The sequence below is a fragment of the Prionailurus viverrinus genome, chromosome A3 (assembly GCF_022837055.1).
Source record: "Prionailurus viverrinus isolate Anna chromosome A3, UM_Priviv_1.0, whole genome shotgun sequence".
In the NCBI taxonomy this organism is placed as follows: Eukaryota; Metazoa; Chordata; class Mammalia; order Carnivora; family Felidae; genus Prionailurus; species Prionailurus viverrinus.
This window is the reverse complement of record NC_062563.1, coordinates 52,130,047-52,143,830: the sequence shown is the minus strand read 5'-3', so window position 1 is coordinate 52,143,830 and position 13,784 is coordinate 52,130,047. Positions and strand designations below refer to the sequence as shown.

Below are 13,784 nucleotides of genomic sequence, written 5' to 3'. Positions count from 1 at the left end.
GCAGACATGTGTTTTCATTCATCTTGGAAATACAACTAAGGCCAGAATTTATGGGTCATAGATATTTGACTTTTCATGAAACTGCCAGTTTTCCAAAGCTGTTGTACCATTTTATACTCCTATGAATTTTGTGATTGCTCCACAACCTTGCCAACATTTGTTTTCAGTCTTTTTCATTTTGACCTTTTCGGTGGGTGAGTAGTGATATCTCAATGTGGGCTTTTAATAATTTTTATAAATCCTCTACTTATTTTCATAAAGTGGGAACACAGCACTGTTTAAAGATTTTTGTGGAATCTGAGTAGTAAAATCAGGAGCCACCATTGGGCAGTGTGACTCTGAAGGTGTTAACTGTCTGGCTTATGATGAAGACATCATGACTCAGGACCAAATTCAGCAAAAGATTGCTATACAGAACCTTCTCTTCTTGGAGCTACTAGAACTCACTATCCTATGCAGGGAATATGCTGGATGACATCTATCACTGGAAGATTGAGCACCTCCACCAAAAGTTCTCATACATCTGCAAGACCAGGCTTTATGTGAGCAGCTGCTGCTGCTGCTCCACCTCCTCCTCCTCCTCCTCCTCCTCCTCCTCCTCCTCCTTCTTCTTAAATGTTTATTTATTTCTGAGAGAGGGAAGGGACAGAGAGAGAGAGGGAGATAGAGCATCCAAAGTGGGCTCCATGCTGCCAGCAGAGAGCCAAATATAGGGCTCAAACCCACAAACTGGGAGATCATGACTTACGCTGAAGTGGGATACTTAACTGCTGAGCTACCCAGATGCCCTTATATGAACAGCTTCTATCGAGGTTTTGAATTCTCCACGTGGAAATGCTGCTGGATGTCAGCAGGGAGTTTTAGCAGTTCAAGCCCGTATCTGCCAAGATCAAAGAAGACCTTGTTTCCCAGGGCTTCACTGTTCACAGTTGAAGATTTCCACACCATGTTTATAGACCTAACTGAGCAGATGGAGAAGCAGACCTAAGTAGCCAACTTGCTGCCCTCCTTCAATAACCAGAGGACCTTGGACTTTCTGTTAGTCTACCTGCAACTGTTCACCTCAGGCTTCCTGTAGTATGAGCACTTCATTGAAGGTGGGTGCACTGTAAAGGAATTCGGCCACCAGGAGGTAGAGGCCACATATGAGGATAGTAACCACATTCTTGTCATCATGCTGGCCCACGCCCTCAGGGTTCCATCCAGGTGGGTGGAAGGAGATTGCACAGAGGGTATAGCACCAACCTGCACATCTTTCCTGAAGTCTCTGGGCCTAAGATCTACCTTCTCTACCTCCTGGAACTACGATTTCCTCTACAAATAGGACTTGCCCCTGTCTGCCACTGCCCTGGCCTGCCACTGCCCTCTGCCAGGCAGCACATATGTTCAGAAATATTTTTTGTGGTTGTAAATGGAAATATTTCATACCCCCATTCTGACCTTTTTCCTCTTATACAACCTTCCATGTTGTATTAACTCAGTTTTATTTCTACTTGGTACTTAATGATGACTGAAGTTATCTAAAGTTTCCATTTGAAGAAAACAGGTTAAAATTACTCGTTCAGAATAATGTAACTCTAATCTTATTCTGATTTTGTAGATTGCTGTCTGCTTAATGTTACTTTTTTATTTATTTGCTTTTGTTTCTTTGTCTTTTCAGATTTCCAAAAAACTAAATCTAGTGTAGTTCCCTGTTTAAGGTAGATGTGTGGTAAATGTAGAATTAAATGGACTAAAAGTGATTTGAAGGAATACTAAAATCAGTGTAATTGAATCTATAAATTTTTCTGGCATTTTGTTCTTTACTTCGCTTTGATAGACTCTGAGAGGAGGATTTCCAGGCAAATTTTCATATTCTGTTTATAGAATGTTATAATAACAAAGAAACAACTTTTTTGGGAAGAAGAAAATACGAAGTTCTTTGGTGGAAATTGTTTTAACTTTCTAAATCTTTAAATTTATTAAAATATTTTAGCTATGATGGTATATACTTTTGAGTTAAGGCCAATTTTATTATGTTATCAAACTTAGGTAAAGAATTTTTATGAAAATTCTTTTTTTGGTAATAAGGCAAAGTTCTTTCAATTTCATTTTTAAGATGAATTTTCTCCCCTTGTCTCAGCCATGATTTAACTTGTTTCTTACGTTAAATGTAAGTGTTTGATTTGGAATTTCCTTTGTTTGGAGAAGCTTTGTCATTCAATACATATTTTAATGGCATTCTTTAGGTAACTTTTTCTATAATCCCCAAATTTAAAACTTGTCTTTGAAATTTTATCAGGTTGTGAACTGAAATATATGTTTGGTTTAATTTTTTACATATAGGTACCACTTAATGCACAAGTTTATGAACTTTTAACTGTCTTCATGGACTGGATTTCAGATCACCACCTTAGTAAATTAAAAAGCGAAGAATCTGGAATGGATGGTGAAAAGCCCCTACTGAAATTTGCTACTCAGAGAAATGATATTCAGGAGAAGTGTATAAAGGTTTGTTTCTTGATTTGATATATATGACTTATGAAGATCAAAACTGGAAAGCCTATTGTATATGTTATAAGGGAAAAAATATTGAAAATATTTTTGATTGAAAATTGACCATACCGATATTTCTGAAAAGATTCATTTCAGACTTAATTAAAATTAATTCATACTTTTATTTTTCTTAAAATAATGGGAATTCTTTTTAAAGATAGAGACTAGAAGTTAACATCTTAATCCAGAAATGGCAAAATAATTGTATACTAGAGTTAGGCAAATGATCAGTGATACGAACAATTCCTGATTGATAACACATGATTTCCACTAAAATAATTTTGTTTTACTTCTTGTCATGAAGGGATGAAAAGTCTATTTGTAAGGGGCTTCTCGTTAACAAAAAGAAATGACCATTTTCTTAAGTTACAGACATTAATTTGGATATTAGTACTCATGATTTCTTTTTTTTTTTTTAAATTTTTTTTTTCAACTTTTATTCATTTTTGGGACAGAGAGAGACAAAGTATGAACGGGGGAGGGGCAGAGAGAGAGGGAGACACAGAATCGGAAACAGGCTCCAGGCTCCGAGCCATCAGCCCAGAGCCTGACGCGGGGCTCGAACTCACGGACCGCGAGATCGTGACCCGGCTGAAGTCGGACTCTCAACCGACTGCGCCACCCAGGCGCCCCTCATGATTTCTAGTTAGTATATATGGTCATTAGAGGTTGACAACTATATTCTACAAGAAATATATTAAAACTTTGAAGAGTAGACATCTAAAGTTGTTTGTTTAGTGTTTTCAGAAACAATTATATAATTGTTAAATATTGGCTAGGGTTTCATTTGACAAAATTATTTCCAGTTTTCATCTTTACGTAACTAAAATGTTTCTTCTAAATGCCTTTTCTGCTTGGCAGAATAATGGCTTTCAAGATACTCATATGCTAATCCCTGGAACCTTTCCATATGTTATGTTATATGGCAGAAGTGAATTACGGTTTGCTAATCAGCTGACTTTCCAATAGAGATTGACCAGGTTGTCTGAGTGGGTCCAGTAGTCATGTGAGTTTTTAACTAGACAAAGCAGAAGAACAGGTCAGAGACTCAGCCCATGTTTGCTAGCTTTGAAGGTGGAAGAAAAGTGCCATAAGCCAAGTAATGCTTCTAGAAATTAGTGCAATTTTAGTTATATTTAAGGCTCTGATTAATTTTCAGTTAATTTTTTGTCTCTGGTGTAAGATAAGGGTCCACTTCATTTTTCACAAGTGAATATCCAGTTTTCCCCTCACCATTTGTTGAAGAGACTGTCCTTTTCCCCATTGAGTGGTCTTGGCACCCTTGACAAACATTATTTCACCATGTATGTGAGGGCTTATTTCTGGGCTCTCTGTCTCATTGGTTTTTATATCTCTATGTGAATATGACACTGTTGTGATTATTGTAGCTTTGCAGCAAGTTTGAAATCAGGAAGTGTGAGACCTTCAACTTTGTTCTTTTTCAAGATTGTTTTTTGTCTGTTCACTGTGCCTGGAGATTCCATATGAATTTTAGAATGAGTAGTAGTCTATGTTGTATAAAAGTTTTACATTTTTGTGTAATTAAGCCCATATCCTTTCTTATTTATTTATTTATGTATTTATATATGTATTTTTTATTTTGAGAGAGAGTGAGTGAGTGAGCAAGGGAGGGGCAGAGAGAGAAGAGAGAGAATCTCAAGCAGGGATTCCCAAGCTCCTGACAGAGCAGAAGTCCAGTGCAGGGCTCAGTACCACAAACCATGAGATCATGACCTGAGCTGAAATCAGCAATCAGACGCCTAAATGACTGAGCCACCCAGACGCCCACCCCCGCCTTATGCTTTGTTTTGTTTCTGCCACTGCATCAGTGTTATTTTTTTTTTTCAATATATGAAGTTTATTGTCAAATTGGTTTCCATACAACACCCAGTGCTCATCCCAAAAGCTGCCGTCCTCAATACCCATCACCCACCCTCCCCTCCCTCACACCCCCCCATCAACCCTCAGTTTGTTCTCAGTTTTTAAGGGTCTCTTATGCTTTGGCTCTCTTCCACCCTAACCTCCTTTTTTTTTTTCTCCTTCCCCTCCCCTATGGGTTTCTGTTAGGTTTCTCAGGATCCACATAAGAGTGAAACCATATGGTATCTGTCTTTCTCTGTATGGCTTATTTCACTTAGCATAACACTCTCCAGGACCATCCATGTTGCTACAAAGGGCCATATTTAATTCTCTCTCATTGCCACGTAGTACTCCATTGTGTATATAAACCACAATTTCTTTATCCATTCATCAGTTGATGGACATTTAGGCTCTTTCCACAATTTGGCTATTGTTGAGAGTGCTGCTATAAACATTGGGGTACAAGTGCCCCTATGCATCAGCACTCCTGTATCCCTTGGGTAAATTCCTAGCAGTGCTATTGCTGGGTCATAGGGTAGGTCTATTTTTAATTTTCTGAGGAACCTCCACACTGCTTTCCAGAGCGGCTGCACCAATTTGCATTCCCACCAACAGTGCAAGAGGGTTCCCGTGTCTCCACATCCTCTCCAGCATCTATAGTCTCCTGATTTGTTCATTTTGGCCTCTCTGACTGGCGGGAGGTGGTATCTGAGTGTGGTTTTGATTTGTATTTCCCTGATGAGGAGCGACGTTGAACATCTTTTCATGTGCCTGTTGGCCATCCGGATGTCTTCTTTAGAGAAGTGTCTATTCATGTTTTCTGCCCATTTCTCCACTGGATTATTTGTTTTTCGGGTGTGGACTTGGTGAGCTCTTTATAGGTTTTGGATACTAGCCCTTTGTCTGATATGTCATTTGTAAATATCTTTTCCCATTCCGTTGGTTGCCTTTTAGTTTTGTTGGTTGTTTCCTTTGCTGTGCAGAAGCTTTTTATCTTCATAAGGTCCTAGTAATTCATTGTTGCTTTTAATTTCCTTGCCTTTGGGGGTGTGTCAAGTAAGAAATTGCTATGGCTGAGGTCAGAGAGGTCTTCCTGCTTTCCCCTTCCAGGGTTTTGATGGTTTCCTGTCTCACATTCAGGTCCTTTATCCATTTCGAGTTTATTTTTGTGAATAGTGTGAGAAAGTGGTCTAGTTTCAACCTTCTGCATGTTGCTGTCCAGTTCTCCCAGCACCATTTGTTAAAGAGACTGTCTCTTTTCCTTTGGATGTTCTTTCCTGCTTTGTCAAAGATTAGTTGGCCATATGTTTGTGGGTCTAGTTCTGGGGTTTCTATTCTATTCCATTGGTCTATGTGTCTGTTTTTGTGCCAATACCATGCTGTCTTGATGATGACAGCTTTGTAGTAGAGGCTAAAGTCTGGGATTGTGATGCCTCCTGCTTTGGTCTTCTTCTTCAAAATTCCTTTGGCTATTCGGGGCCTTTTGTGGTTCCATATGAATTTTAGGATTGCTTGTTCTAGTTTTGAGAAGAATGCTGGTGCAATTTTGATTGGGATTGCATTGAATGTGTAGATAGCTTTGGGTAGTATTGACATTTTGACAGTATTTATTCTTCCAATCCATGAGGAGGGAATGTCTTTCCATTTCTTTAAATCTTCTTCAACTACCTTCATAAGTTTTCTTTAGTTTTCAGCATACAGATCTTTTACATCTTTGGTTAGATTTATTCCTAGGTATTTTATGCTTCTTGGTGCAATTGTGAATGGGATCAGTTTCTTTATTTGTCTTTCTGTTGCTTCATTGTTAGTGTATAAGAATGCATCTGATTTCTGTACATTGATTTTGTATCCTGCAACTTTGCTGAATTCATGTATCAGTTCTAGCAGACTTTTGGTGGTGTCTATCGGATTTTACATGTATAATATCATGTCATCTGCAAAAAGCGAAAGCTTGACTTCATCTTTGCCGATTTTGATGCCTTTGATTTCCTTTTGTTGTCTGATTGCTGATTCTAGCACTTCCAACGCTATGTTAAACAACAGCGGTGAGAGTGGGCATCCCTGTCGTGTTCCTGAGCTCAGGGAAAAAGCTCTCAGTTTTTCCCCGTTGAGGATGATGTTAGCTGTGGGCTTTTCCTAAATGGCTTTTATGATCTTTAAGTATGTTCCTTCTATCCCGACTTTCTCAAGGGTTTTTATTAAGAAAGGGTGCTGGATTTTGTCAAAGGCCTTTTCTGCATCGATTGACAGGATCAAATGGTTCTTCTCTTTTTTTTTGGTTAATGTGATGTATCACGTTGATTGATTTGCGAATGTTGAACCAGCCCTGCATCCCAGGAATGAATCCCACTTGATCATGGTGAATAATTCTTTTTATATGCTGTTGAATTCGATTTGCTAGTATCTTATTGAGAATTTTTGCCTCCATATTCATCAGGGATATTGGCCTGTAGTTCTCTTTTTTTACTGGGTCTCTGTCTGGTTTAGGAATCAAAGTAATACTGGCTTCATAGAATGAGTCTGGAAGTTTTCCTTCCCCTTCTATTTCTTGGAATACCTTGAGAAGGATAGGTATTATCTCTGCTTTAAACGTCTGGTAGAACTCCCCTGGGAAGCCATCTGGTCCTGGACTCTTATTTGTTGGGAGATTTTTCATAACCGATTCAATTTCTTCACTGGTTATGGGTCTGTTCAAGCTTTCTCTTTCCTCCTGATTGAGTTTTGGAAGTGTGTGGGTGTTTAGGAATTTGTCCATTTCTTCCAGGTTGTCCAATTTGTTGGCATATAATTTTTCATAGTATTCCCTGATAATTGTTTGTATCTCTGAGGGATTGGTTGTAATCATTCCATTTTCATTCATGATTTTATCAAATAGATAAAATCTATTTTAGATGGCCAAATAGGGCCATCTCCCTTTTCTTTTTGAGAAGCCTGGCTAGAGGTTTGTCAATTTTGTTTATTTTTTCAAAAAACCAACTCTTGGTTTTGTTGATCTGCTCTACCGTTTTTTTAGATTCTATATTGTTTATTTCTGCTCTGATCTTTATTATTTTTCTTCTTCTGCTGGGTTTAGGCTGCCTTTGCTGTTCTGCTTCTATTTCCTTTAGGTGTGCTGTTAGATTTTGTATGTGGGATTTTTCTTGTTTCTTGAGATAGGCCTGGATTGCAATGTATTTTCCTCTCAGGACTGCCTTTGTTGCGTCCCAAAGCGTTTGGATTGTTGTATTTTCCTTTTTGTTTGTTTCCATACATTTTTTAATTTCTTCTCTAATTGCCTGGTTGACCCACTCATTTGTTAGTAGGGTGTTCTTTAACCTCCATGCTTTTGGAGGTTTTCCAGGCTTTTTCCTGTGGTTGATTTCAAGCTTCATAGCATTGTGGTCTGAAAGTATGCATGGTATGATCTCAATTTTTGTAAACTTATGAAGGGCTGTTTTGTGACCCAGTATATGATCTATCTTGGAGAATGTATCATGTGCACTCGAGAAGAAAGTATATTCTGTTGCTTTGGGATGCAGAGTTCTAAATATATCTGTCAAGTCCATCTGATCCAATGTCTCATTCAGGGCCCTTGTTTCTTTATTGACCGTGTGTCTAGATGATCTATCCATTGCTGTAAGTGGGGTGTTAAAGTCCCCTGCAATTACCACATTCTTATCAATAAGGTTGCTTATGTTTCTGAGTAATTGTTTTATATATTTGGGGGCTCCGGTATTCGGCGCATAGACATATATAATTGTTAGCTCTTCCTGATGGATAGACCCTGTAATTATTATATAATGCCCTTCTTTGTCTCTTGTTACAGCGTTTAAAGTCTAGTTTGTCTGATATATGTATGGCTATTCCAGCTTTCTTTTGGCTTCCAGTAGCATGATAAATAGTTCTCCATCCCCTCACTCTCAATCTAAAGGTGTCCTCAGGTCTAAAATGAGTCTCTTGTAGACAGCAAATAGATGGGTCTTGTTTTTTTATCCATTATGATACCCTATGTCTTTTGGTTGGCTCATTTAATCCATTTACATTCAGTGTTATGATAGAAAGATACGGGTTTAGAGACATTGTGATGTCTGTATGTTTTATGCTTGTAGTGATGTCTCTGGTACTTTGTCTCACAGAATCCCCCTTAGGATCTCTTGTAGGGCTGGTTTAGTGGTGACAAATTTCTTCAGTTTTTGTTTGTTTGGGAAGACCTTTATCTCGCCTTCTATTCTAAATGACAGACTTGCTGCATAAAGGATTCTCGGCTGCATATTTTTTCTGTTTAGCACACTGAATATCTCGTGCCAATCTTTTCTGGCCTGCCAAGTTTCAAAAGAGAGATCAGTCAGGAGTCTTTTAGGTCTCCCTTTATATGTTAGGGCACGTTTATCCCTAGTTGCTTTCAGAATTTTCTCTTTATCCTTGTATTTTGCCAGTTTCACTACGATATGTCATGCAGAAGATCGATTCAAGTTACGTCTGAAGGGAGTTCTCTGTGCCTCTTGGATTTCAATGCCTTTTTCCTTCCCCAGTTCAGGGAAGTTCTCGGCTATAATTTCTTCATGTACCCCTTCAGCACCTTTCCCTCTCCCTTCCTCCTCTGGGATACCAATTATGCATATATTATTTCTTTTTAGTGTATCTCTAATTTTCCCCTCATACTTCTGGATTTTTTTATCTCTCTTTTTGTCAGCTTCCTCTTTTTCCATAACTTTATCTTGTAGTTCACCTATTCTCTCCTCTGCCTCTTCAATCCGAGCTGTCGTTGTTTCTATTTTGGTTTGCATTTCGTTTAAAGTGCTTTTCAGCTCCTCGTGACTGTTCTTTAGTCCCTTAGTCCCTTGATCTCTGTAGCAAGAGATTCTCTGCTGTCCTCTATAATGTTTTTAAGCCCAGCGATTAATTTTATGACTATTATTCTAAATTCACTTTCTGTTATGTTATTTAAATCCTTTTTGATCAGTTCATTAGCTGTTGTTATTTCCTGGAGAGTCTTCTGAGGGGAATTCTTCCGCTTGGTCATTTTGGATAGTCTCTGGAGTGGTGAGGACCTGCAGGGCACTTCCCCTGTGCTGTGGTGTATAACTGGAGTTGGTGGGCGGGCCGCAGTCCAACCTGATGTCTGCCCCCAGCCCACTGCTGGGGCCACAGTCAGACTGGTGTGTGCCTTCTGTTCCCCTCTCCTCGGGGCGGGATTCACTGTGGGGTGGTGTGGCCCGTCTGGGCTACTTGCACACTGCCAGTCTTGTGGTGCTGGGGATCTGGCGTATTAGCTGGGGTGGGTAGGCAAGGTGCATGGGGGCAGGAGGGGCAGGCTTAGCTCGCTTCTCCGTAGGTGATCCACTTCAGGAGGGGCCCTTTGGCAGCGGGAGGGAGTCAGATCCGCTGTCGGAGGTTTGGCTCCGCAGAAGCACAGAGTTGGGTGTTTGCGCGGAGCGAGCAAGTTCCTTGGCAGGAACTGGTTCCCTTTGGGATTTTGGCTGGGGGATGGGCGGGGGAGATGGCGCTGGCGAGCGCCTTTGTTCCCCACCAAACTGAGCTCTGTCGTCCGGGGGCTCAGCAGCTCTCCCTCCCTTTGTCTTCCAGCCTTCCCGCTTTCCGAGCAGAGCTGTTAACTTATGACCTCCCAGACGCTAAGTCGCGCTTGCTGTGGGAACACAGTCCGTCCGCCCCCTCTGCTTTTGCCAGCCAGGCTCTGGTGCTCTGCTTGGCCGCTTTTGCCAGCCAGGCTCTGGTGCTCTGCTTGGCCGGCGAGCCGCCCCTCTGCCCCGGCTCTCTCCCGCCAGTCCGTGGAGCGCGCACCGCCTCACCGTCCTTCCTACCCTCTTCCTGTGGGCCTCTCGTCTGCGCTTGGTCCGGAGACTCCGTTCTGCTAATCCTCTGGCGGTTTTCTGGGTTATTTAGGCAGGTGTAGGTGGAATCTAAGTGATCAGCAGGACGCGCGTTGAGCCCAGCGTCCTCCTACGCCGCCATCTTCCCTCTCTCCTCGCCAAAATAATTTCTAAAAGAAAATACAAACTGAGCTTTGGAACATTTCAGGCCTGGCATGGAATGCAGTTTTTACACAAGTGTCTTGTGGTTCAGAAATCCGATATCACAGCTTATCTTCCGTTAGATGAAAGTGTTTACGGTGTGTCTGGAGCTGGAGTAAGTTCCTGCGGGTGCCTAAGAGCAGGGGCCTCCTCTCTCCTCTCATTAATTTGCTGATGCCTAACTGCACTGACGCAGGGGTGAGTTACCGGGGAGAGAAAGCTGTTCTCAGTTTTTAACAGTCTCTTATGTTTTGGCTCTCTCCCACTCTAACCTTTTTTTTTTTTTTTTTCCTTCCCTTCCCCCTTGGGTTTCTGTTAAGTTTCTTAGGATCCACATAAGAGTGAAACCAAACGGTATCTGTCTTTCTTTGTATGGCTTATTTCACTTAGCATAACACTCTCCAGTTCCATCCACGTTACTACAAAAGGCCATATTTCATTTTTTCTCATTGCCACGTAGTATTCCATTGTGTATATAAACCACAATTTCTTTATCCATTCATCAGTTGATGGACATTTAGGCTCTTTCCATAATTTGGCTATTGTTGAGAGCAAGAAGCACAGATTAAAACAAACCTACAGTGAGATCTCACCTCAGACCTGTTAGGATCTCAAGTGTGTTCTCACCACCAAAAATAAATAAAAGGTAACTGTGTGAGATGATGGGTATGTTAATTATCTTGGTTGTGGTAGCCATTTCACAATGTATACATATATTAAAACATCACATTGTACACCTTAAATACATTCAGTTTTGCTCATCTTATCTTAGTAATAAGGGTATATGGAAATAACATGAAAGAAAACATGGAATTGGGGAAAAGAGCAATGTATGTTAGTTATTTACAGAAGGTCTGGATGGCTGGAGTACCAGATGTGAAGAAAGTAATGGGCAGTAGTGGGAGAAGAAAGCAGGGTTGAAGCATGGTGATCTTTGGAGTTTTGCCAACAAATTTGGCTTCTACATCTCTACAGCCCTAGCTTCTTACAGTGCCTGATAAAAACACATATTCAATAAATGTTAATTGTTGTTAAGACCAAACCAGAAGACAAAAAAACCTCCATTGCTGGGAAAATTCTAACTAATAAAAATGAAATTTAAGACAAAACTTTTTTTTCTTTTTAACTTTTATGCTCTGGAGGATACCATCATGAAAGTCAAAAGACAGTTCAACTGAATAGAGAAAGTATTTTTCAAATCATATATCTGATAAGGGACTTCCATTTGAAATATATTTTAAAAAGCCTTACAACTTAGTAATATAGAAGAAAACCTAATTAAAAATGCACTCTGGATCTGAGTAGACATTTCTGTAAAAATCATATAAAGTTGGTCAATAAGCACATGAAATGATGCTCAACATTACTAACTTGGGAAATGCAAATAAAACCATTTTGATATATCACATCCCATCACTAGGATGGCAAATTAAAAAACAAAAAACTAGGTAATCTTAATTGTGACCAAAATGTAAATGAAGAAATTGAAACTCCTATACTGCTGGTGAAATTATAAAACTGTAGCACCTTTGGAAAATAGTCTGGCAGTTCCTGAAAAGATTTAACATAGATTACTATGTAAGTCAGCATTTCCATTCCTAGGTATGTACAGGAGAGATGAAGGCATATGTACGCACAGATATTTGTACAGGAATGTTCATAGCAGCGTGATTCATAATAGCCAAAAAGTGGACAATCCAAGTGTCCATCGGTGGATAAATGGATATGGTCTGTGTATACAGTGGAGTATTATTTGGTGGTAAAAAGAAGTGCTGTATTGATGCATACTACAACATGAATGAACCTTGAGAATATTGAAAGTAGGGGCGCCTGAGTGGCCTCTGTTGGTTAAGTGTCTGACTTAGGCTCGGGTCGTGATCTCACTGTTCGTGAGTTCAAGCCCTGCATTGGGTTCTCTCTGGTCAGCACAGAGTCTGCTTCAGATCCTCTGTTTTCCTTTCTCTTTGACTCTCTCTCTCTCTCTCTCTCTCTCTCTCTCTCTCTCTCTCTCAAATAAACATTTAAAAAAACAACAAATGAACCCAGTCTCAAACCTTAAAAAAAAAAGAAAGAAAATATTCAAAGTGACAGAAGCAAGTCACAAAAGACCACATATTGTATGATTCCATTTATATGAAAAATCCAGAATAGGTAAATCTATATAGAGAAGGCAGATCAGTGGTTGGGGCAGTATTGTGATGACTGCTAATGGTTGGGGTTTTTTGGGAGTAGGTGATGAAAATGTTCTAAAACTGATTATGATAATGGTTTTACAACTGTGTGAATATACTAAAAATCATTTAATTGTACACTTTAAATAGGTGAATTATATGGTGTATGAATTATGTCTCAATAAACGTATTAACAAAAAATTCACCACCACAACAAAAATAGAAATATAACCAGGCCATTGTGGTTGTCTTGGTCGAGTCTCTTTAAACTTAAGATACTTCACTTTCTCCACCATCCTTCTTGCCTCTCATTTTTATGGTAGTTTGTGGAAGAGCTCAGTTGAATATCTCACATTCTTAATTTTTCTGCATCCTTCTTTTTGGTATTATGTAATTTGTGTGGCAGAAATGCTTTATAGGTAATTCTGTGTACTCTATCTTGCCTACATATGTGTAGTCTCATTTGAAAGATTTCACTCTGAAAAAAATCACTTTGATGATGATGATGATGATGATACTTCTCTTCCTTCTCCTCCCCCTCTTCCCCACTTGGGGCTTGAACTCACAACCCCAAGATCAAGGGTCACGTGCTCTACCAACTCAGCCAGCCAAGTGCCCCAAATCACTTTGATTATTTACCAATTTTAAATCTCATATTAAAATATAGGGTGAAGGGGATTAAGTATAGAAGATTTTACTTAAGATAGTGAATAGTTATTAAATTCCATTCACCCATAAACATACAGTTTAGACATTTCTCCTTGAGGTGTCTAATTTTTCAATGTTGCTTGAAATTTCATTCCAGAAAATAATAACTAAGACTAGTAGGAAACCAGTGAAGATCTTTAAGGAGAAAATAGCATCAGATTTATGCTTTTGAAGATCCTTCACTGCAGTGAAGGCTCCAGAGCAGATGCTGGAGAACAGTTCGGAAAGTCTTAAGTAGTTCAGATGAATTAAGACAGTAATTTGCATTAGAATCATGGTTATGGAATTAGAAGTAGACTGTTGAGAAAATATTTAGGAGGTAAAACAGATGAGACTTCGTAATGGATCTAGTATATAAGTTGAGGTGTCTAGTTGGTTCCCAGGTTTCTGACTTTTGCAACTGGATGAATGTCAGTAGCATTCTCTCAAAATAGGAAATATTGGAGTACATCTGGGTTTGAGCCTCCTTAATCTGGTAAGTTCTGGACAAGCTGAGTTT

The 13,784-nt window shown here is 39.5% G+C and overlaps 1 protein-coding gene and 1 pseudogene across 7 annotated transcripts in view; both read left to right on the top strand.

Annotated features, from left to right (window-relative positions):
- CCDC138 (coiled-coil domain containing 138) overlaps window positions 1-13,784 on the top strand; it is a 145,388-nt gene that overhangs the window by 48,332 nt on the left and 83,272 nt on the right. For all 7 annotated transcript variants that reach the window (XM_047854151.1, XM_047854156.1, XM_047854150.1 and 4 more), the window contains exon 10: window positions 2,326-2,490. In XM_047854151.1, the coding sequence (XP_047710107.1) occupies window positions 2,326-2,490 (165 nt within the window). The remainder of the gene's footprint in view (window positions 1-2,325; window positions 2,491-13,784) is intronic.
- LOC125162034 (ubiquitin thioesterase OTUB1-like) lies at window positions 122-1,324 on the top strand (annotated as a pseudogene).